At 44.9% G+C, this 22,214-nt stretch overlaps 1 protein-coding gene across 2 annotated transcripts; it reads left to right on the top strand.

The window, feature by feature from the left end:
• The first annotated feature begins 5,540 nt into the window (after positions 1 to 5,540).
• LOC107198521 (C-C chemokine receptor type 8-like) lies at positions 5,541 to 21,925 on the top strand. 2 transcript variants are annotated; one of them, XM_019005329.1, is made up of 3 exons: positions 5,541 to 5,980; positions 17,609 to 17,785; positions 19,978 to 21,925. In XM_019005329.1, exon 3 carries the CDS (start codon positions 19,987 to 19,989, stop codon positions 21,040 to 21,042), a length of 1,056 nt encoding a protein of 351 aa, XP_018860874.1. In that variant the 5' UTR covers positions 5,541 to 5,980; positions 17,609 to 17,785; positions 19,978 to 19,986; the 3' UTR covers positions 21,043 to 21,925. The 2 variants fall into 2 exon arrangements, with proteins under 2 accessions (XP_018860874.1, XP_018860872.1); XM_019005327.1 differs by having other exon boundaries at positions 17,582 to 17,785.
• The last annotated feature ends 289 nt before the right edge of the window (positions 21,926 to 22,214 follow it).

Below are 22,214 nucleotides of genomic sequence, written 5' to 3'. Positions count from 1 at the left end.
CTAAAGCACATGCACGTTGTGGGAGGCACCCTAAAATACAGAATGATTATTGGGATGTTAGCTTTGGTAGCCGTCCTGCTCAGCAGCAGCCCACCCGGCTCATGCCTTTCAGCAGCAGCACTGCACTTCTCAATCCTGGTTAAGGGTGTGCATCTGTTTAAGTTCTACTGCATATTTATAGGCATTATTGAGTTTTTTAGATAAGTAAAGCTGCAGAGATTTGTCTGGTTTTTTGCATGAGGACTGGCAGATTTGGCACGAGCCCCAGGCGCATTGCTCCTGCAGTGTCTGCAGAGGGAAGCAGGGTGTGGGCTGCGTGCATTGGTCATGGTTAGCTACAGCTGGCATGCTAGAACAGGGTAACCCCTGCCTTCCCTCAGCAGCCAGAGACATCCCTGGGAAGGGGCCTGACAGACATAGCTCTCCTCCAGAGGATGGATCAGACAAACATCTGCTCTTCAGCAGATAGATACACCCAACACCTACATCAGCTGCTGATAAGCAGGGCTGCTGGGAAGCCAGACTTGATGATGCAAGACCTCAGTCTTGCATGTGGCTGCCGATGACTCCAGGTCCCCTGTGCTGTTTGCAGGGCACTGGAGTGCTGGTGGTTTGCTGTCCGTCAATAATGCTGTTAGGAAAAGATCTTTTGTCTCCGTCTCCACTCCCCTACTCCCCTCAGTCACTCTCAGTGAGCATCTGCAGGACTTCACCTCCCATCCAGTCTGGAAATCCATCACAGCAGCCTGGAGACAGCCATCTTATTGCTACCTCACCTTCTCCCTCCCTGCTGTCTTCAAACCACCTGGCTAGGATGTTCCTGGCACCTGTGGTTTTCCCCAGATGGACAAATCTCTTCTGGAAAGGACACGAGTGGCTCTAAGCACTTCATGCATATGCATGGCAAATTTATAGTTCAGTTTGTGAAGCCAGACTAAAACCCCGGCAGCAATAGTGTATTTTCAGATACACTGGGAATGAAAATATTTGAGGTTTGTTGTTAGTGAAAAAGTAAGAAAAACACCCATCTGTTTGGGACCAAATATTTCATGGGTGAAAGCAGAAGAGCATTCCAATTACCCAGTGTTTTATTCTTTCTAAAAGTGCAAGCAACATTTTCAAGAAAAACCACAAGAGCAGAACATAAAGAAGGGCAAGCTTTGCATTTAGAAGATGAAGTCTTGGATGTCAACTTTTCACAATATTTTCCTTTTTTTTCTTCCCCTATTTATTATTTTTATTTTCCAGCTGAAGCTGATTTCTAAATGCTCCCTACTTCTCAAAGGCTGCTGGGAATGACTCAGGCATGCACAGGGCTGACAGGGCACTGCTGTGACTGGGCAGTGGCAGATGCTGCTGACTCAGGCTTGGCACTGTCCCATCATCTCTGCCTGCCCAGGCTGCACTGGCACCCTTCCAGGGCAGGGACCCCTTCTTAGAGCAGGTGAAGACCACCCTGGCCTCATGGGAGGTGCCCTTGCTCCAGCATCCAGGCCATGCATCCTTGAGCCTCGCTGTCCTGGTCCCCAGCTTGCCCCCTGGCAAGAAGAATGACAAATTGTTTCTAGAAGCTTCACAGTGTTTCCAAAGAGAAGGGGTCTTGTATGAGATGAACCATGTGCCCAAGTCTGATGGGTAAAAATGTTGTGGTTTTGCTTGAATTTTAAATAAGAATACAGCATGTTTTTTCATAATGGCTCCCCTACCAACAACCACTTTCACACTTTGTCTGATAAAAATCCCATCATGTCGTAACATAGGAAATAGGTTTCAACGTTCCCTTTCTCAAAGATTCTCTGATACTGTGTCATGTCTTGGCTTCAACCTGGGTGTGTCCATGTTGCTGATTAACACTAAAATTCTTAAAATACTCTTAATTTTTTTTTATAATAAAAAACTAAATTCTTCTTAAGACATTCTTTAAAATTATTAAGCTTATTTTTAAATTATTCTTTTAAATGGTCTAAAACAGCTCCAGAAGGCAGGTGATAGAAGCATGCAGAAAACAGCAGAAAGAGACAAAGATTATATCAGAACTGCAGTCATTAAGGCTTTTTCTACCATGTAAAGACAATCCCTTGGCTTCAGTGGTACTTCCAAGATAACAAGTAAATGATTGTGCTACAGTCAAATGGAGTTCAATTGGGAGAGAGGTCACAAATTGATGAAATATTTTATGTGAACCTCTAGTTACCTCTAGTGGCAGGTCTGAATTTGTAATGCAGACAAAACACCATTTGAAATTCAGGTATTTTGTTTCAATCCTTCATCTAGGATTTTATTAAGTCTGTCCTTGGAGGTGTCTGAGCAACAGGGTTGCTGTCTGTATTCTTTTATGCTGGAAGAGCTACGTCTATCTTTTTTTTAACAACAGAAGAGGAAAAGTGACAACATTTGCACCCTGGCTTGTATATCCTTATCAGACGTAAAGGAAATTCAGAAATTTAAATATGGGCAAAAAACATGGGGAAACACTGCCTGTGTCACTGTACACAACCGATTCTGGTTTTCCTGAAGTGCTCTACAGCTTTGTGTGGAGATCTTCTGATACCTGACAAATGAAAAATGACTAGTTGTGGAAGTGGTTTTCCTGAATGTAGATTGACTTGTTTAATATCTCTCTACCTCAAATGGCAAAGGAACACTTTGAAGAAAACATGTTTGTTAAAGTTATGAGTTTATTTCCACTTCAGAGCTAAGGAAAGCATTGACCCTAGGGAGCCAGGGACCCCTCCTACTAAAACCAGACTTCTCAATCTCAGTATAGGTGAGGCAGAGAGTGAGCAAGCTTGAAAAACTCCTTAAAGTGGCAGCAGGTTTACATCTTCTGCTACAAAGAGCCAGCCAAAAATAGTTTCCTGAAGAAAACACCACCAAAACAGCTTCTGCAACACTCCAAAGTCTCCAAGTGGGGTCCTAGCAGATCCAGCTCTTATGGGCTTTCACATTCCATCAGAGGAGAATGGATGGAGCATTATATGTGAGAGACCGGTCTTGGCCAGCCCTAGGGCAGGTTTTGCATCCCCTGGTGAGATTAAATACATGCTCACACCTCTGATGCAGCTGTGCAGAAGTCAGGTCACAGCTTAAACAGGTTTAAAGGAAGTGAGTTTAAAACTAGTGCCTACCTTTGCCAGCAATGACTGAGCACCCCATTTTGTTATGTTAGCACAGGGGGCCAGAGGGAGGCATTTGAGCTGCTGGAAAAAGAAATTATGAAGCTTTGTTTGGCCATACACATAACTGATGTTCATGAGCTGATCTAGCTAAAGCACTACAAAACCACGCAAATGAAATCTCAGTGTAAGTCTAGTTATGTCTATTTATGTATTTCTGTATGAGCTTTGTGCCTTCCTCTCATCAAAGCAAGCTGAATTACCATAAACCACATTTATCTCAGCTTCAGTGTAACCTTTCCTACGCAGGTTTCTCTAAAACCTGCTTTTAAACTGTCTTGAAGAAAAAACACTGTACTCATCTTTTCTAGAAATTTAGTCAAAGCATCACCATGTGTTCCTGGAGCAAGGGCTGGTACATTTTTGCTTACTTCCTGTGCTTTTACCGAAGTCAGTATGAAACACCACTGGAGCACCTCAGCCAGTGCTTTGTGCAGTAGCCCTGCTGTGGTCAGTGGAACTGAACTTGTGGGACTAAATTTGACCCTGTGGGTCACTGTCTTGCTGAGCTGCATTGGGAAAAATGAAAAGGGAGGAGAAATACGCAAGGGTGAACAAGCATTCTGCTGTGGAATTGCAGCCAACATAATGATTAAAAGTATTTATTCCTAATTTTACTCTAGAAAAAATAAAACCAGGCAGGGAAAATCTAGGCAGGGACAATCTGGACCTTCATGCATCTTCCTCTTCCCAGTGCTCTACTTACAATTTTAGCTTTGGCCCTCTTTTTTCCGCAAGTTGTTTTGCAACCTCTGCTCCCTCTTGCACTGTGTTCCATAACACAAACAACACCGTGATGACAATCAGGGTCATGACGGGGAACAGTCAGGATATTTAAATAGGGTGAGTTTTGGAGTCAGGACTTCAGTCTGGATGCTGGTTCCCAATCCAGCTACATTTCCTCAGAAAACTAGTTTTGTTGGCTCTCTGGAAAACCTTCCAAAACAAGAGTAATACTAGAGCACAAGCTTTGCGGTACCTGACCCAGGTTGTTGCATTTCTTCCTTCTTTAGTTAATTTGGACCACCAGGATTAGAGCTGGAGTCCCCATATCCTGTTGCTTTTCAGGGCTATGACTGGATCCTGATAGAGGTGTGAACTGAAACTGTCCCCAGAAGGCAAAACTCCTCTAAAGATTTCCCTAATTCATCTCTTCCTGAGACACCTCAGATTATTTTTTCACCTTTTTTTTTTTTTTTTGAGACAATAGCATGTCTTAAGGGTGTCAAAAAATAACGCTGCAGAATGAGCAGTTGAGAGTGAGGTGTAAGGCAGGAAGAGAAAGAACTTGGGCTAAGGTAGATGGGGGGAGTTTGGCTGCTTACAGGATTGTCTGTCTTGGTTACCACGACCTGGCTCAGATTCCCTTGCCCTCTGATGAGCAGGTCTGATCTTCACAGAACTTTGCCCACATAGCTTTGGAGAGCTACAGGGCAATGTGAGAAAGCATGTGTGTTTTGGTGGTTTTGCCCTGTTTTCTGGGGAGGATGTGAGGAGGAACTGACAAGAGCTGGTAGCAGAGCTACAGAAGGCATGTGGGAGTCCTGCCACCAGCTCTGCAGAGCCAGGCAGCTGCACAGCTGCCATGCCAAAAGTGGAAGCCAGGGCACACAGCCAAACTGGCTTTGCACCAAGAGGAACTAGCCAGGTGCTCAGAGCCCAGATCCTGTTCTCTATTTTCAGCAGGTAAAGTTAAGGGTTAGCTAGTTGCAGAAGGAGAGCTCCACACCCAGCTGGCAATGCAGGCAGCAGAGCTTGATTCCTTCTGTCAGTGTGGTACAGCAGAAGAGGAAGAGGCACTGGAGCATCTGAGGGCACAAAAAAAAGAAAGATTGGCCCAAGTTTGGCAAGACGTTCATCCTTTCATCCTCATTGCCTGCTTTCTGTTTCCTCCTCAGTGCTGCACTGACCATTCTGCCCTGCCCCTAGCTGCCTGTGGCCTCCCTAGAACTCCCCTCAGCACGCCACAGGCTTGTGCTCCATTGCTGAATCCGTGCTAGCAAAGGCAGAGAAGCAGCTGCATGCAGGAGTGAGGGCTGGCACAGGAATGGCTGCACTCAATGGACTGAACCCCATGTTGTGGAAACATCCCTTGCTGGAGGGCTGTGGGCAGCAGAGGCACCAGCAGGCTGCACTTTGCCATGGGCTGGTGAGCCCCAGAACAGCTGCCATACAGCTGTCTGTATCCCTCCTTTGGCTCTTCCCTGAATGCCTGTATATCCCTTGCCAACCTCTGCCCGAGGCTACCCCTGATATCCTGTGGTGGGGTCCAGCAGAGATGAAAGGACTGCTCAGAGGAGATGGGACACAGGGAAAGAGGCTTTGCAGGTGTAGAAACACCTAACATGCAGTTGTCTGAACTGAGGAACTCTCACTGTGCTTCCTACTCCGGCATTGTTCCAACATGGAGCATTTAGTCTGTTTTAATCACATACCGTGAAATCTGTAGGCACTCTAGGACCACATTCACAATTAGAGACAGAGAAGCTGGGTAACAGCTGCAGCAGTCAGGGAGACAACAGCTTGCATATATTGAAACATACAGAAACACTCTTTCCAGAAAACTGGGCCATATCTGACTATTTGCTTTAGGGGGGGGAACCTCAATGCCCGAAGGCAGCCAGTGCTGTCCCCATGCCAGCTTCCAGCCCCATCTGGGCATCCCTACAGCCTCAGGAGCCAGCAACAGCTGAGCACACCGCAGCACTGAAAGCTGCTCCCTCACGGGTCCTGCGCGGGTCCTGCTAAAGCGCACATTGTCGGCTGAGGAGGAGGAGGACACTAAAGCAAAGCCAAACTGAGAGGTAAGTAATGCTCAAAGGCATGGGAATTCGCTTTACCTACCAAGCACTGAGGAAAACTTTCTCAAACCCTGGCACTTTGCTACAAGGGGGCTGACCAGTGGTGGTATTTTATCTTTAGGACAGCCTGTTGTTTTCTTTCTGATGCTCCTCTGTTGTTTTTTTGGACTCTGGGAAGCCTAATTGCTGCTCCTGCAGCTGCCTTTGCACTGTCTTGGAAGAGGCTGTGTTGAATGTTGAAGGAATTCCTTCTTCCCTAGCTGATCCCTGTCTTTTTGTACACATGGCTCTGGATAGCTTGGTGCATCTGTCAGCTCTGTAGTGCCTTCTCACCTTTGGTAATCCAGTCCCTGTAGTGCCTGTGCTGGAGATGAGAGGATGTGAAACACAAGCATGCTGGGGATGTTTTCAGCTCACGTGCTGTGTGCTCACACTTTGGTGATGGCTAAAGGGCTGATCCTTTCTCTCCTGTGTAGTTCCCTGAAAACAATTAAGTGTAAGACCTGTGTGTCCCTCACTGCCAGCAGAGTTGGCTGCTTTTTATGGCAGGCAGGATTTTCTCTCTGCATGCAGCAATTTCCTGCCCTCTGTTCTCACACCACAGGTAAGCCTCCTCTCTCCAGTGCAATGTGCACTCAGTGGCCAGGAAGGAGCCGGAGTGAGATGTCAGGGCAGCAGTGGGAAGTAGCTGCCTGCCTGGCTGCCTCTTCCCCACAACCTCTGGCTCAGCCCTGCACCGCAGTGAGCCAGTCACTTTGCTGATGCTTCTGAAAATTTTTTGTTTCCTGGAAGACTAGATGCCCTTGCTTTTGGAATAAGATCAATTTTCAGCCAGAGCAGGCAGACCTGCCTGCTGTGCCCCTTGTAATGCTTCAGAACAGCACAGCCATGGTGAAGCTGGAGCTGTGCTAACTGGAGTTAGGGCTGTTTTGCTAGACCAACCTCTCTGATTCCTTTCCAGGTTCCTCTGTTATTTTTGTATTGGTTGTGTGATTTTTTTTCCTGAAGAGTTTCTTTGAGGACCACCAAGAACCCTTGGGATCAGCAGGATGGAGGGTGCTGAATGCTACTTCTGATAGGGTTGTGTAACACCTGAAGGCCATTTGTGTGATCTTGTTAGCCACCAGCACCTTAAGGCACACCACAGCTTAGGATTCTAGACATAGGATTAACTAAAAATCAGCTCTGTATTAAAAGCAAGGCTGGATGTCAGACTTGCAGATATTCCCAGGGCTGAGTTTTTAACATCCCCAGTGATTTAAAGATCCTATTTTGTCACAGGTTTCTAGACAGTCTGAAGACCAATATGTAATTTTCCTGTGCAGTCACATACTTCTTTCATGCAAAGAGGTGTGTTTTATAGCAATCTAAACAGCAAGAGCATAAATAAAACCATGATGGGAGCACACTGATACTGCTGAATGGCATGCTTTACTGGGAAGTACATTAAGTGTTAACCTCCCTTGGTTTATGTGGTCAGCTGCTGTTTGATGTCTTATCACAATACCTATTCACATTTCAAAGAGCCAAGAAAAACCCCAGAATTTTTTCTTTTTTTTAAAAAATAACGTGATTTCACTTTGTGGCTTTGAAATGTGTATGTATTTTATCATGTTACAGAGAAGAATTTCTGTTTTAAATTTGCTGTTCCTTTTCCCAGCTCATTTCATTTCCTGAAATGAGCCGTAGCAGGAACATAAAAGGGTTGGTTTGTTCCATCTTCAGATCCATTTTTCTGATGGAAGTCCTAAATAGTCAAAAAGGCAAGCTTGCTTTATTCCAGTTTATGGCAACTATCATTGACAAAGTGAGATGCAAAGGTTTCCCAGTGCTCACTGCCCCCACCTACAAGCTGGGCTCTTCTTTAAAGAAAGCTGATTCTGGGAAGGGTTTTCCAAGTTTGGAATCACTCACTTTGCACCTATTTGATAGAATAAAGATAAAGCAAGCAGACAGCATTTTGGATTAAGGAAACATAAACATCCAAACCACTATAATTTTTTTGTTTTAAACATTATTTGAAATTAATTCAAGAACTTTCTTTTCCTTCAGATAGTTCCTAAAGCAATGTGACTCAGCTCTTGACTTTGGGATTTCTCAGATGTCCTTTGCTCTGTCCAAGAAATATGGACACATTACCATTTTTCTTGTCTATGAATTAGGTTTGGTCTTGAGTTAGGTCCTGCTCAGAAAGACCCTCAAAAGGTTAATGAAACTTTTGATCTTTTTCTCTCCTGCCTACCAATTTTCAAGGTAGGAAGTAAATTATTGGTCCTCAGAATTATTTGAGCTTATCAGAAGAGTCAGAAAAGAAAAAAAAAAGTGCATTGTAAAAGGAAAAAGAGACTTTAACTATTCAGTGGAAAAGTTCATGTGCTTTATCCCTCTCATTTGAAACCCACACCAGAAAAAAATAAAGCTGCATTTTGATATTGAGAAGGAAACCTGACCCACACATCTGCATATCAGAAAGTGACTCCTCCTTCTCTTACTCAACCCAGCTTCTTGCTGGATTTGTTATTTTTTGAACATTTTAGGCCGTATCTATTACCTTCATTGAGCTGTGCCTGTCCATCCCCAGCCCAAAGGAGAGGAGGAGGGTGTAGGTGGTGGGAATCTATTTTACCCTGTCTAGTTTAAGGGATCTTCCTCACTGCAGTGGTGAGGAGAGGGTAAGAAGGTGAATGCAAAAAGCAAACCTTTTTTCTGTCAGTGTCTCATGAATCCAGCACAGCAGCTGTGCTTGTTTTGCCTGTTTGCAGTGGTGTGGATGGTGGATGTCCCTGGTGTGGACAGCAGGATGGGTCTCTGGTGTGGAAAATGATTTCCCAAGAGCCTGGTGCCACTCCTCACTAAAGACCTTTGCCCACATGTCTTGACCAGAAATGTTTGAAATTCTCTCTCTGATATTGGTGAAAAGCCCCCACAGGTTGAATGTAGCACAAAAGTGTGTTAAGTGTCTGCAATCTGCACTGTCAAATTCTTTTAGCCTTATGTTTCTCTTTGTGAGCTTGACACTTCCAGCTTTTGCCAAAGACTGATATTGTCTTTTATTCTATTCTATTCTGATACCCTCATTGCCAGCCCTTTGACTCATCACCTCTCACAGAGAGTGCTGGGCGAAACTTGAGGTTTTCAGCACTTGGTATTTTGCACATTTCCTGCAAGAGGTGGCAGAAAAATGTGTTTCCTGAGATGAAGCAAGCAAAAAAGAATAGCTATGAAAATCAGACCAAAAGAACCCAAAAACTGAAGAAAAATAGTAAAGCTGTTCATCAGCTTCCTGTTTACCAGCGACTCAAATAAAGATTTATCAGCAGTGTTGCCAAGCTCTCCTAAATACCTCTGCTGACACTGCAGCAGCATAGGTGTGTGTTACCCCAACAAAGCCTCTTTTCACACCCCTGGCAAGGGCAGAGGCCTGAGGGGGACAGGACAGTGCCACACAGATGCCTGCTTGGAGATTGTAGCCACCGTGGTCAGATGGGAAATGCCAGATACCCAGATTTCAGTGCATGATGCTTTTGTGCTGAGCAGTCTGCCAGGGGCAGGGTGAACATTTGAATCCAGGGTCTCTGAGTCATCAACCCAGTTTTAAACTACACAGACTTCCCTGTTTTAAGAGCATGTTTTCATCTGTTTTACCTTTTCCTTTAAAAATCTGATAGTCATCAGGGGATTCTTCCAGAGGAGGCTCCTGCAGCATAAATGGAGACAGACGTGGGCCCTGGTACCCTCATGGGGAGTTTCCCACCCTGAGGCTGAGGTTCCTCACAGCCCCTGGGCTGGCATGGTCTGAGGCCAGGTGAGAGGCAGAAGTGGTGCAGCCATTTGTGCTTTTCAGTGGTCTCTGACAGGCACTGCCTGGCTCAGTGCTGGGATCTGAGCTGTGCCCTGGCTGGGCTGGGCAGGGTGGGGCAGCTGCAACTGGGTGCTACTGGGGCAGGGCCAGCCAGCTGGGGTGGTGGTGGCCAGTGGCCACCTTTGCTCTGAGCCAGTGTGGCCAGTGATCTCTGGGCAGCCAACCAGCACAGGAACCCTTGATCATCCAGTGGGGAGCCATCAGTTTATGCCAGAGAAGGAATTATGTGCCAGTGCAATTACAGTTGCTGAAAAGCACTAGAAGGAATAAGAAGGCTGCAGGGAAATAAAAAGAGTAGGGGCTGATACAGATTTTTCCAGAGTCAAATGTCAAATCAGCCTCAGTTACAGGCTCATGCCACATAGCAAAGCAGTGGTATCCCATCTCTTGCTAGAGAGCTAGCAAGCTTTCTGAGCACTTCAAACAGCCTTTATGTGAGTGTACAAGTGCTCAGACAAACTCCTGAGGGGCTGCCACTGGACAGAAGAGCTGCCCAGAAGGATCCAGCATCCACCACTGCACCCTGCCCTTGCACAAACCAGCATTTGCTGCACTTTGCTGCTCTGGATGAAGCTCTGGTGCCTGATTTTGCTACTTTTACACATGCCATCATATTGGGAAGAGGTACAAATGTACTGGGAGACAGGATGACCTTGACAGATGAAAAAACCTGGCAGCAATGGGCTGCAGTGCATTAAGCATAGGTGACCACTCTCCCCATGGGCAGGGTCAGCTGAGGCCACAAACACAGCATGGGGAAGGCAGCACTTCTGGAGAAAGCATCTGGGCACTAAAATCCAGCACAAAAGATCTGTGAACCACCAATGCTACATGACTGCAAAAGAAAACATCTACCCCAGACAGATGACTCTTCCAGTCTGCTTTGCCAGTTTGGGGCACTGCAATACAAAAAAAGACTAAGAAAAATTGGTCAGTCACCAAAGAACAGCAACTACAATTAACAATTTAGAAAGCATAACTTCAGAGGAAAAAACATGAATTGTGAGCTATTAAGATTGAAGGAAAACTTTGTCTTATAATATTTTAAAATAGCTAGAACTAGTTGCTCCTCCATGGCTAAGGTAAATAACAAGCTCAAATTATACCAGGAGAGTTCTGCATGAAGACAAATTTATCAGAAGTGAATCTGGAGAAACACTAGGATGATTCATAAGGAGAATCTGGGCAAAGCAGGGGCTGTAGGAGCAGGTGGAACAACTGCATAGCAAGAGTACCTGTGGTACACTGCCCCTGCCTTCAAGACAGGGGACAGGCTCCATGATCACCCACTTTCCCATGAAGCCCTTTCTTCTGTGATTTCTCTGTTCTAATTGATTCTTGCTTGCAGCTCTCTCTGCTTTCCACCCTCAGCCAAAGCACTGTCAGATGCAAATCCAAGAGGTGCAATGGTGAACCAAAGTTTGGGACAGCAAAGGTTTAAAAACCTAAGTGCTCCAGGGTGAGAAAAAAAAAAAAAAGCCTCAAGTAAGGGACAGATTGAGAAGATTTTTGTTCTCAAAGACTCCATATGCAAGAGATGTATTTGTTTACTCCTTTGTGTCCCACAATTACCCTGTCATAATGCTTGGGTGAGAAAATTCCACTCACTGCTGACACTACTATGAATGAGTTACTGTGCTGGGAGTTTTGCAACGCTCTGATTTCTGCTTGGGTGAAACCAAATGATTGTGAAAGGCTGCAGCTGTCAGAGCCATAATCCTTGTGGCTTCGCTGCTGGCAGCGAACAGCAGAGCGTGAAGCAGAGTGAGCTGGTCCAGACCTCCCCAAATACCTCCAGCTGCTTCTCCTGCATGAACTTAGCAACAGTTTTTGGAGGATTCTCTGGCTCACAGCCCTTTTTATTGCACTGAGCATCTGCTGCAGGAGAAAGAGCCAGAACAATGCCCAGTAGGTTTTTCTGGTGCACATTTGTACATGTCTGCATACACAAGCACTTTGTTACGGTAATACAACTCCACATTTTAGTGGAGGGTGTCAATTTTTTTGCTGATCAAGCTGAAAAGAAAATTAAAAAATTCTGCCTGTTATCAGCAGAACAGACACATCTTAGTTCTACTGGAAAGTTTTTGAAGCTTTGAAGTCTGCTCGGTTTTGAGGAAGAAGGGTTAGAAGAAGAGGTTATTTATTAAAAAGAAACGCTATATTTGAAAATTACACATTTGAAAATGAAAAATTGCAGTGTTCTGTCTGGGACTTCTCAGAATAAAGAATTGCAATTGTTCTTTTTTTCTTCTTGATTTGGAAGGAGAAAATCTTTCCCCCAGACAACTTGGCATTTTCAGAGATATTTTAGTCAACAAAAATATACCTTTTTTATGTCAAAAAACCTCACCACTCAGTATCTTACCTGGTCACAAAGTCTCACCCCCTCTTTGTAAACGGGCATACAAATGTTACTCTTATCAAGAAAAGGAGATGAACCATTCAGCCATATGACAGATGTTTACCTCTACACTGGAAGTGGTCTGATGAAATGAATTTTCATTAAGATAATGCAGTTCTTCTAAGATGGTGTGTTGATAGCTGATGCTGATAGACCCAAACATTGTGCAAATAACTAAAGCAGGCAAGGATTCCTCAAAAGATAGCTTCTGTATGTGTAGCATTTCCTCTTGTACCTCACAGGTGACTGCCAGCCCTGGAGATCCAGGCTCTATGTCCCCCTTGCCTGTCCCTGCTGCCCTGAGGAAGATGATGCAAGAGATTCACTGTGGGTGCTGCAGTTGGGGAAGGGCAGTTGATGGTCCATACAGGCAGCAAAGACACTTAGGAGAGGTTTACTGGGACGGAGCCAATGGCCAGGAGGAGGAATCTGGGGTAGGACAGTTATCAAAACACTACTTGCCAAGCTGCTCCCACGCTGCAGAGGACATGCTCACCCTGACCCCCCCACTGCTACCTTCTCCTGAGCTGTCCTCACTGCTCTTCTCACCAACAGTGATGACTGCTGGTATTTTGCAAAACACTTTAGCTGAACAACCTAGCATCTCTGAACATCCCATGACCCCTATTGCAGTTCATCCTGTTTGTTTTCCTCTGCTGAACTAGATCATCTTTTCTCTCTTCCAAAATGACACAGTAAGCCCTCTGAGATGTAAAGAGAGAGTGGATTTGAAAGGGAAAGGCCTCCTTTTGACTAAGAAACTTCTTTTATTTTGCTCTTGATTAAAAGCAGAGGAAAGTGATCTTCTTGGATAAGAGTGCCTGACTTGGCTGGTTACCACAGCTCTGAGATAAGTGGAAGCTGAGCATCGCACTGAGGTAAACATGTCCTCCACTTTCTAGATGGGTGCTATGATAGCAAGTAGATCCAGGAAATACTTAGCCTTTTCTTGGAAAATACCCTACCAGGTAGGCTCTCTCACTCTGCTTTTTTTGCCATATTTTCCTAATGGCTGCTTACCCCATCACCAGAGCCTGTACCCTGGTGTCAGAAAGGTGCCTGCCATCTGCCTTGGCTGACAAAAATAGCGATACCAGGGCTTGTGGCCAGCACTCCTGAAGCCAAAGCAAGCTTTTGATGGTGGTGTCTTCTGTGGCAACTACAATTCCCTTTCTGTGTTCAAACTCAATTCAGCTAGACCATCTGTAGGAAGAAGAAGTTCCTACAAGAGCAGGCATAGGGGTTTTGCAGCAGATCAGCTGATCATCACCCCCAGTCTGAGGAACTGCAGGGATTCCACAGGATAAGGAAACCTCTGGGACTGATGTCAGAGGCTGAGCTGGTGTGCACAGGGGACACCACTGGCAGTGTACATTTCTGGCTGCAGGAGCTGGAGATGTGGCCATGCTGTTTGTGTCACAATCTCCATGTAACACAGGGCTCCAGTGAAGAGTCACTTCCCTGACCTTGGGGCTCCGAGTAGTTTGGAGGAGTGGAAGTCTGCATTACTCTGATGTGCCGATCACTTTTGGTCTCCCGGTGTCTTCAGCTATATGAAGGGTTGCATGGGACTCCTTTCCACACTGAAGCAACTTTTCTGACAGAAGATAAAACAGCAGAAACTGCAGCTTCGAGAGCACGTAAAGGACGGGCTGTGGTGGCAGCTAAAAGGGAAGCATGAGCACTGTGGTGCATGGACATTGAGACTCCCCAGCCCCACCATCTGTCTGGGGCTGTGGTGGCTGCTGCAGGCTGACCCTGACAGCCACTGCCAAAACATGAGCAGACAAAAGAAAAAGTTCCTCATACAGCAATATTTTTGCTATATTTTTAAACTTGAATGGTGGCTGCCTGCACCAGCCTTTTCACAAAGTGGTGATGCCATACGGCTCTTCCCTCCTGTAGCTCACAGTACTGAGTGGGTGCATGGACCCAAAATGGCCCTAGGCTGGAGCAACAGAGATACCCACAGCCAGTTGTCTCTGTTTTGCTGTGAGGTATTTCTCACAGGAAAACCCACAGAGAGTATGGAGAGTATTGCTAGCCCTGGTATTAGGGACCAGCTAAAATTGAGCTGGAGGGACTCTGCAGGGCAGCTGCCAGGGCTCCTAGAGAAGGAAGCTCTGGGGTGGGTATTGGTTCTTAACAAAGTTTTGAGAACTTCTAGCTCCTCAGCTCCTATTCAGCACTTTGGGAACATCCTGAGGCCCTGGGGGCATTGCCTGGTGCCTGCTGTCCTATCCCTGGCTATGAGAGCCCCTGGGTCTTGCATCCCCTTCAGACATTTAGCCAAGGACCATTTTACACCAGCTGTCTCTTCTCCCACAGCAAGCCTGCTCCACAGCCCCAGTGCCCCAGCAGCAAACTCACTTGAGCCCAAGGGGGTAAACATTGCTGTTGTATGGCTGTACTCTTTTGAGGTGAGGCAATCCTCTTTTTCCCTGTCCATATTCACTGGGCTATCTGTATGTAGCAAACATATCCTTTACATTATCTTGCTTTACCACACTGAGCCCTTGCACTGCTTGTCCTGACACCTTGCAGCCTCTCTGCACCTCTTTCTGCTAGAGTTTAGCACTTTTGAGTGCAGGCGACCTTTAGCTTCTGTGTTCCTATATTACCACTTGCTGGTTTACCACATTTTCTTTGTTATCCTCCTCAGGTGAATAACAAGGGGCTGTGTGTTGGCTTGGTAGAAAGTTCAGGTTTGACTGTATAGCCCCTGCTCAACTCAGGGCTTGGTGTTTGCTACTGACAGACTGAAAAAGTGGTGGGAAGGATACAAGTCATTACAGCCCGGCTCATAGCTGATATGAAGGAGATTGGAAATGTGCACCTTTCCTCCTTCCTCCACCAGATATCTTCCTCTGAACTTCCAAGGGAAATTCAGCACATCTGCATCTTGCAGCACCCACATCTGTGAACATGCTGGTGGTTATTCATCCATACTGCCCTTCAGCCCAGCAGGGCTCTGTCTGCCCATGCCCCTCTTGGGCTGTAAGAGAGCCAGTAGGGCTCAGCATGGGGAGAAGAATGGGAAAATGTGTCTGTGGATTTTTCCCTGTCCCCCAACACAGGCATCTCCTGTTAGTTTTCATCATTGTAATTATCTCCATTTCAGCCAACATCGTAATTATTTCTCTTCAGTTCTCAAGCCCATCCCTGTGGGTTTTACCTCCCACCCACCCCCTCACACCTGCCAGTCAGAAACAGCACCTTTCCTAAACTCATCTCTACTCCATTCCTTTCATTGCTTTTGACAAATCACATCCTCTGTCTCCTTTCATGAATTCTCTTTCTCTGCTGAGAAAAGCTCAGGTTCTGGCTGTGTGTCAGGAACACCAACCACCACAGAAGCAGTTGCAGGCACATAAACCTTCCTGAAAGCCAGGTAGGGTCAGGGACTCACACCTGTATCACTTCCCAAAACACAGCAGAGCTACTCTTGGAAATATTACATCAGACTTCTTAATTCTACTGTTTTCTCCAAAACACCAGCACCACCACAATATTTTCCTTGCTCTCCTTATTACCAAGCTGTTATTCATGTGCCTTGATCTGCCCAAAGTACAGCAGCCAGCCTAGCCATCCTCTAGCCACATCAGCCACCAGGCCTGCTCACTTCTCTTTTAGCTTTTGTTCTCTTGGATTCAAGCTCTTTTCCTTACCTTTTGGATCATCTGCATCTTCTTGCTTGCTCCAATTTTCTCCAGCTCACCTATTTCCTCTCCCAGCTTCATGCCTCCCTTTGCCTGCCTGTGCATAACTGTGCCTGGTAAAAGTACACAGCTGGAGATTTCCCAATTAAAAATATGCATTTTGAATGAACTGAAATATTTTTTCAAGTACATAATTTGTGCAGCAGAAAATAACTCAAGAATAAAAAGATTTTTTTTCAATTTTAAAATATGTGCTAATGTTTTAAAATGCAGAAATGTTTTATTCTTTTATTGGTTTCATCTCAAACTATTGTTTTGTTTTTTATATGAGTTAATAATTTATCAACCAAACTAATGTAAAAAGCATATGATGGAAATGGAGGTGTCTTTAATTTATTAACGTTTTGTTCCTAAGAAATAATGAAAGCTGACCTTATTGATTTCTAAACAAATACAAATAAACCTAAATAGAATAAAGCTACATTATGTCATATTGTGTGTCTGTAACACCAGGACATACTATTGACATATTATTAATCATATAATCAGTATCTAGAGAATACAATAAAATAAAGTGCTGTTGCAAAAATTTTCAATAATTAGTTCTGAAAAAAAATAAACAGAATAAGAGGAGCTGATCTCTCTTATGTAATGAGACCAACTGGGTACTTGGAGGCAGGATGATGCCCTTGTCACTGTTAGAATTTTGAATACCTCATGGGACAGGCTTTTTGTGACTGTGCTTCTGACTAGTGCCAGGTCCTTCATTACGTTATTCCTTTTTTCAGCCTGTTTTCTCGCTTTTCATTTTCCTTCTGCCTGCATTATTTAGCTTTTCCTCTCATTCAGACTCTTTCACTACTCATTTATGCAACAACAATCAGCAACCTGTAAAGGTACTTTGAGCTGGAATTGCAACCAAAGAACATGTGAATAACTTCAGTAAAAATTGTATTTTGGATCTGCCACATACTTGTTTGGGACCTCTTGAGTGAACCTCTGGTATTCTCCATGCTCTTAAAAGTCAGGAAAATTGTGCCTGTTGAGATTAATGGATAAAAAGCATATAACTTGTCTGACTTATAGAGTCCACAAGCTACAATTTTAGTGTCTCACTAAACGTAAGTAATTAAAAGCAATTGGATAAAATAAAAAAAATTAAGCCTGCCTTCAATATTTTGTCCTTTTCCATCCTTAAGTCACTAAAATAGACTTGAAAAAACCCCAAGGTAACAAAGAAACTGAAATATCCCCACTATATAAGAACTGATCAAAAACTTATGGTAAAGTGCTATCAGTAGCTGTGAGTTCTTACTTTCCTAAAAATGCTAATGAGTTTTTAATTGGGAGTGATATAAACAAACTGCAGTATACAAGTTGTTACTAGCTGAAGAAAATGAAAAACTAAAATAATGCAACCTGGAAATGAAAAACTAAAATAATGCAACCTGGAAAATATATAACAGCTTCTGTAAAAAGCTGTAAATTTATTAGAAGTGATGGAGACATCTGGACTTTTAAAAATTTCACTTAAATCAGGGGAGGCTGTGAAGAAGAATGGTTTAGCAAACACGTTAAAACGAGTGCTGCCCATTGCCATGTTAAAGAAGAGATGTATTTGATTTTTGTTTTGCAAAAGGTGCCTGATAGCCCTCTCACTCTTTTCCTGTTTACCACAGATACAAAATCTTCTATTTGCTTCCTAGCCTACCCCGTATCTGGCAGCTGCCCGTTCGACAGCCGCATATCACCAAATCTCAGCCGTCTGCACAAGTGGAGTGAAGGTGGAGTAAACCTCCTGGAAACCCCCGAGCCCAAGCAGCAGGGGACGAGGAGAAGGGGCCAGAGCCATCTGAGAGAGTAGAGGCTTCCTGCTGTCAAAGGTAATTGACAATTCAATGTGTCCATATTCAATGTGCTATTGAATACCTGTAGCAGCCTCCTCTCCCTTGATACCTCCCGTAGAACTGCTTTTTCAGTTTGACTGTTCTGCTGAGTGGTGTGGAGAGGAGGGAACATGGAAAATGCTGTGGCCAGGTTGGGAGATGTTGAAGGCATTAATGGTGTAAAAGTGGTCTGAAGCAGAGCATCTTTGGTCTCTGTTCAGCCCAGGAAGAACACTTGAGTTTTGCTGGAAGTAGATGCTTTATAGACATAGATTTATGTATAGCTACATATCTACCTACATATTTATAGATACAGATATATATATCTTTAACACAGAATTCATTAGTTTTTGAATATTTTTTTAGTTTTGGTAGTTGAATCTATGAACTGCTTTTAAGAGGTTCTTGACAGAAAATTAAGAAACGAGAGCCAGTCCTATATCACTTAGTCACAGCGTGTCAGTTTCACACATCAAAAGCAAAAAGCATTAGCAGGAAATATTCTTTATCTGTTGCTGCAAGAAGAGTCATTATCTAGCTACTCACCAACTAAATATTTGAAGATTTATGCCTTATACACAGTTAAAATTAATAATGTAACTGTCTTAGCTACAGCTAAGAGCTCAATATAGTAGAGAATTACACTATTGATGTAATTCAGTGTTGCAGCACAGCTTTTCTCTCATTATTTATATCTGAACAAGGAATTCTGTGGGGTGGAACACTGTAACAGTTTTCTCTGCATTGCACACACCAATTGAAACAGTTCTGGTGCCTCAAGGAAAGCTGAGGCAGGGTCAGTGAGGCATGAGCAGCATCCACACCTGGAGCAGAGGATAGACACTGGCACTCCTCTGGGCTCTTTTCCTGTTTGACATACATTTGTCTGACTTTCAGATCATTCTGTTCCCCCCACAGGTGGCACAGCCAGGCAAGAAGGGGTGAATTGTGATTCCTTCCTATCAATACAAAAAGTTTTCACTGTTCTCTCCCTTTTTTGTATCCCCAGGCAGTAATTTTTAATTCAGGAGAGCACATCATCTACTTCTATAGAAGTGATCACTTCCATTCATGTTATTGCTTCATCTTAACAGCAATGATTATTGCAAATTATTCTTCTTTCCTGGAAACTCTGTGTCTTTGAAGCTCTTTCAAGATGTGGTCAAGCTGTAAGCAGGTGCAACACAGGTGGAGCACAGCCTAAACTTTCAAATGTCTTAGCAGTGAAAAACCAAACTCTTCTGAAAGAATCATCACTTCTTAAAATGTGATCACTCAAGTCTGGAAACCCGATCTGCTTTTATAGGGGTCATGAACTGACATCTGAAACAATAAAAGAGCTGGCTAAAGCACTGACTCACTCTTGGATAGCATGTCAGATTATTTTATTATTTTGAGGCTGCCTGCACTATAATTCTTCAGAAGTGAGAGAGAGGAACCATTCCCACTAATGTTTTGGTTTTCTCTACACTAGAAAACTGAAGTTGGACAGAACAGGCAGGAGCACTAAGCTGCTGTGTTGTGGCAAAAGACACAGCCAAGCTGCTCACCAGCTGTCCTGGAGGTTGGTGGCAGCTCAGAGCTTGGCACTGCAAGGGTTGCTGTGCAGCCCTGTGAGGTCCTTGTTGCTGCTGAGCTTTTTGCATGCAATCCTGGACCCACCCATGGAAAAGTAGCTTGCGTGTCTCTGCACTCTGTGCCAGTACCTAGCCCTGATCAGCTCTGCTAAAAATGAGGTTTGGCTGCTTGGTGACAGCTTCACCAGGCAAAACTCATTTATGAGAGTCTTTATGCTACAGGTAAAAAGCTTCCCCATCCCAGGGAGCACAAGAAAATTGAGATCCTTAGATCAGATGCAGGATTTGTAGTTTTTTAACCATTATGACTATTCAGAGACCTGAATTTTTCCCTGTCATTGTGATGATGAGGTGCTGGTCCACTGGCACTAAAGCAGTTTCAGGGAAACAGAGAGCATCCCAGTGCTCACACTTACACGTGTATAGGAACAACCAGCACACTACAGGGCAGCCCTTTGGGTGGTACAGCTCTTCTTGTCTGAATTTTGTAGTCCCCCTCTGCCTGGAGGCTGGCCCACAGGCTCAACACAGCACAGACAGAAGCAGAAGCCACCGTGGGAGTGCTGTGCCAGGACAGCCAGACATTTTTAACCCTTTCTCTTTCCTGCACAGGTATCTGAGATGAATCCCACCAGCCAATTCCTTGGCACAACAGAATATGACTATGGATACGATGAAAACACCGCTCCGTGTAACGAAGGAAACAACTTTCGCAGGTTTAAATCCCTCTTTCTGCCAATTCTTTACTGCCTTGTGTTTGTCTTCTGCCTCCTGGGAAACTCCTTGGTTCTCTGGGTTCTCCTGACCAGGAAAAGGCTGACAACAATGACTGACATCTGCCTGCTGAACCTCGCAGCCTCTGATCTCCTCTTCGTTTTGCCCCTCCCTTTCCAAGCCCACTATGCTTCAGACCAGTGGGTTTTTGGCAATGCCATGTGTAAGATAATGGCTGGCATTTACTACACAGGTTTTTATAGCAGTATTTTCTTTATAACCCTCATGAGCGTGGACAGGTACATAGCGATTGTCCATGCTGTCTATGCCATGAGGATAAGGACAGCCACTTGTGGCATAATTATCAGCTTGATCCTGTGGCTGGTGGCCGGCTTGGCTTCTGTACCCAACATCATGTTCAGCCAGGAGCTGGAGATCGAGCAGGTTTTGCAGTGTGTCCCCACATACCCCCCAGGTGACAATACCTGGAAGGTTGCTTCTCAGTTTGCAGCCAATATCTTGGGCCTCTTAATTCCCTTTAGCATCCTTGTTTGCTGCTACACTCAGATATTAAAAAACCTGCAAAAATGTAAAAACCAGAACAAGGTCAAGGCGATCAAGATGATCTTCATCATCGTCATAGTTTTCTTCCTTTTCTGGACTCCTTTCAACATCGCGCTGTTCCTCGACTCTCTGCAGAGCCTGCACATCATCAATGACTGCAAGGCGAGCTCCCAGATAGCACTGGCCCTGCAGCTGACAGAAACCATCTCCTTCATCCACTGCTGTCTGAACCCCATCATCTACGCCTTCGCTGGCGTGACATTCAAGGCCCATCTGAAAGGACTCCTTCAGTCCTGTGGTCGTGTCCTCTCCAGCCCTGCCGGAGGTGCCGGGGCTGGACAGTCGTTTTTGGCACCCTCCCAGGTCTCTGGCTGGTCTGACAGCGCAGGAGTCCTGTGAGCACACCTGAGCCACCTTCTGCCGGTGTGAGGAGCTGGCCAAAGGTCTGCTGTGGTCCTGGAGGTTGTACCATGTGTGCAGCATCCCTTGGGAGATGCAGTATGCCTGTGCCTCCTGTTGGGATATGCTGTGAGCTGCCACATAAGAACTTGTGGCACTGATTTCCCAAGAGAACCAGTGCATTTGTAAAGTGGTGGCCCTACATTGCCACAGAATAATTTTTAATTAAGTTTTAGAGATCCTTTAATACACTGCAGCAAGCAGACTGCTTCCTCTAGTATCTCTTTCCTCCTCTGACAAAAGCATTGCTTCTGCCTCACCCCCAAGTATGCTCTGCCCTGTGCAAGCTGAATCCCTACATCCCTGGGACAAGGGTGTGACACCGCTCTGGAAAGTGGAGAAGTGGCCAGGCATGGGATTGCTTCATATTGCAAAGAGGGAGTCACCTCAGACACTGTCACCATTTCCCCTTTGCCTCAGGTCCCAGATGAAAACCACCCCCAGCTCAGAACCCTATTTGTTGTGGGATGGTCCCAGGCGCACAGCCCTGGAATCCTTGGAACTGCTGCCATCCAGAGCAGCCTTTGGTAGTGATGCCTCCAAAAATAATAAAGCAGTGGCTCCAGGTGTCCCCTACACTTGTCACTCGTGGAGGCTCCTGCACGTGGAAACATTGTCCTCAGAGCAGGTGAGGGCTCTGCATCACCTCTGGAGCTGTGGGAGCTCCAGCTCTGTGCCTCCAGTGCCCCCTGCTAAATGTAACCATCATAATGGTCATCATCATCATCATGACTTGTAGCAAAGTAGGCTCCATCTCTTTTCCCAAATGTCTTTATTTTCTGCCATTTTAAAAATGCTCTCTTTGAATAAACAGTAGCTACACCTTTTTTGTCTTGGTTCTTGGTAGTCTGCCTAATGAGTCAAGCCTCAGTTAGGATAAGGAAACTTTGAGTTTGCTTATTTTTGAGTGGGTATCACATAAAATGCATCTGATGGAATTGAGAGGCACCCTGAAGTTCTTCAGCAAAATAAGTCTTTTCTCCACTTTTCTGCTGAGGAAGCTTTGTTCTCCAAATCCCAGTAAAAATTCACAGGGAAAAGATAACATTTATATTGAGGTTCTATTACTGCAAACATATTTTCAAAAGCTAATCAAGAGAAAACATGAAATC

Source organism: Parus major, chromosome 2 (assembly GCF_001522545.3).
Source record: "Parus major isolate Abel chromosome 2, Parus_major1.1, whole genome shotgun sequence".
Lineage (NCBI taxonomy): Eukaryota > Metazoa > Chordata > Aves > Passeriformes > Paridae > Parus > Parus major.
This window is presented reverse-complemented; position numbering and strand designations above follow the sequence as displayed.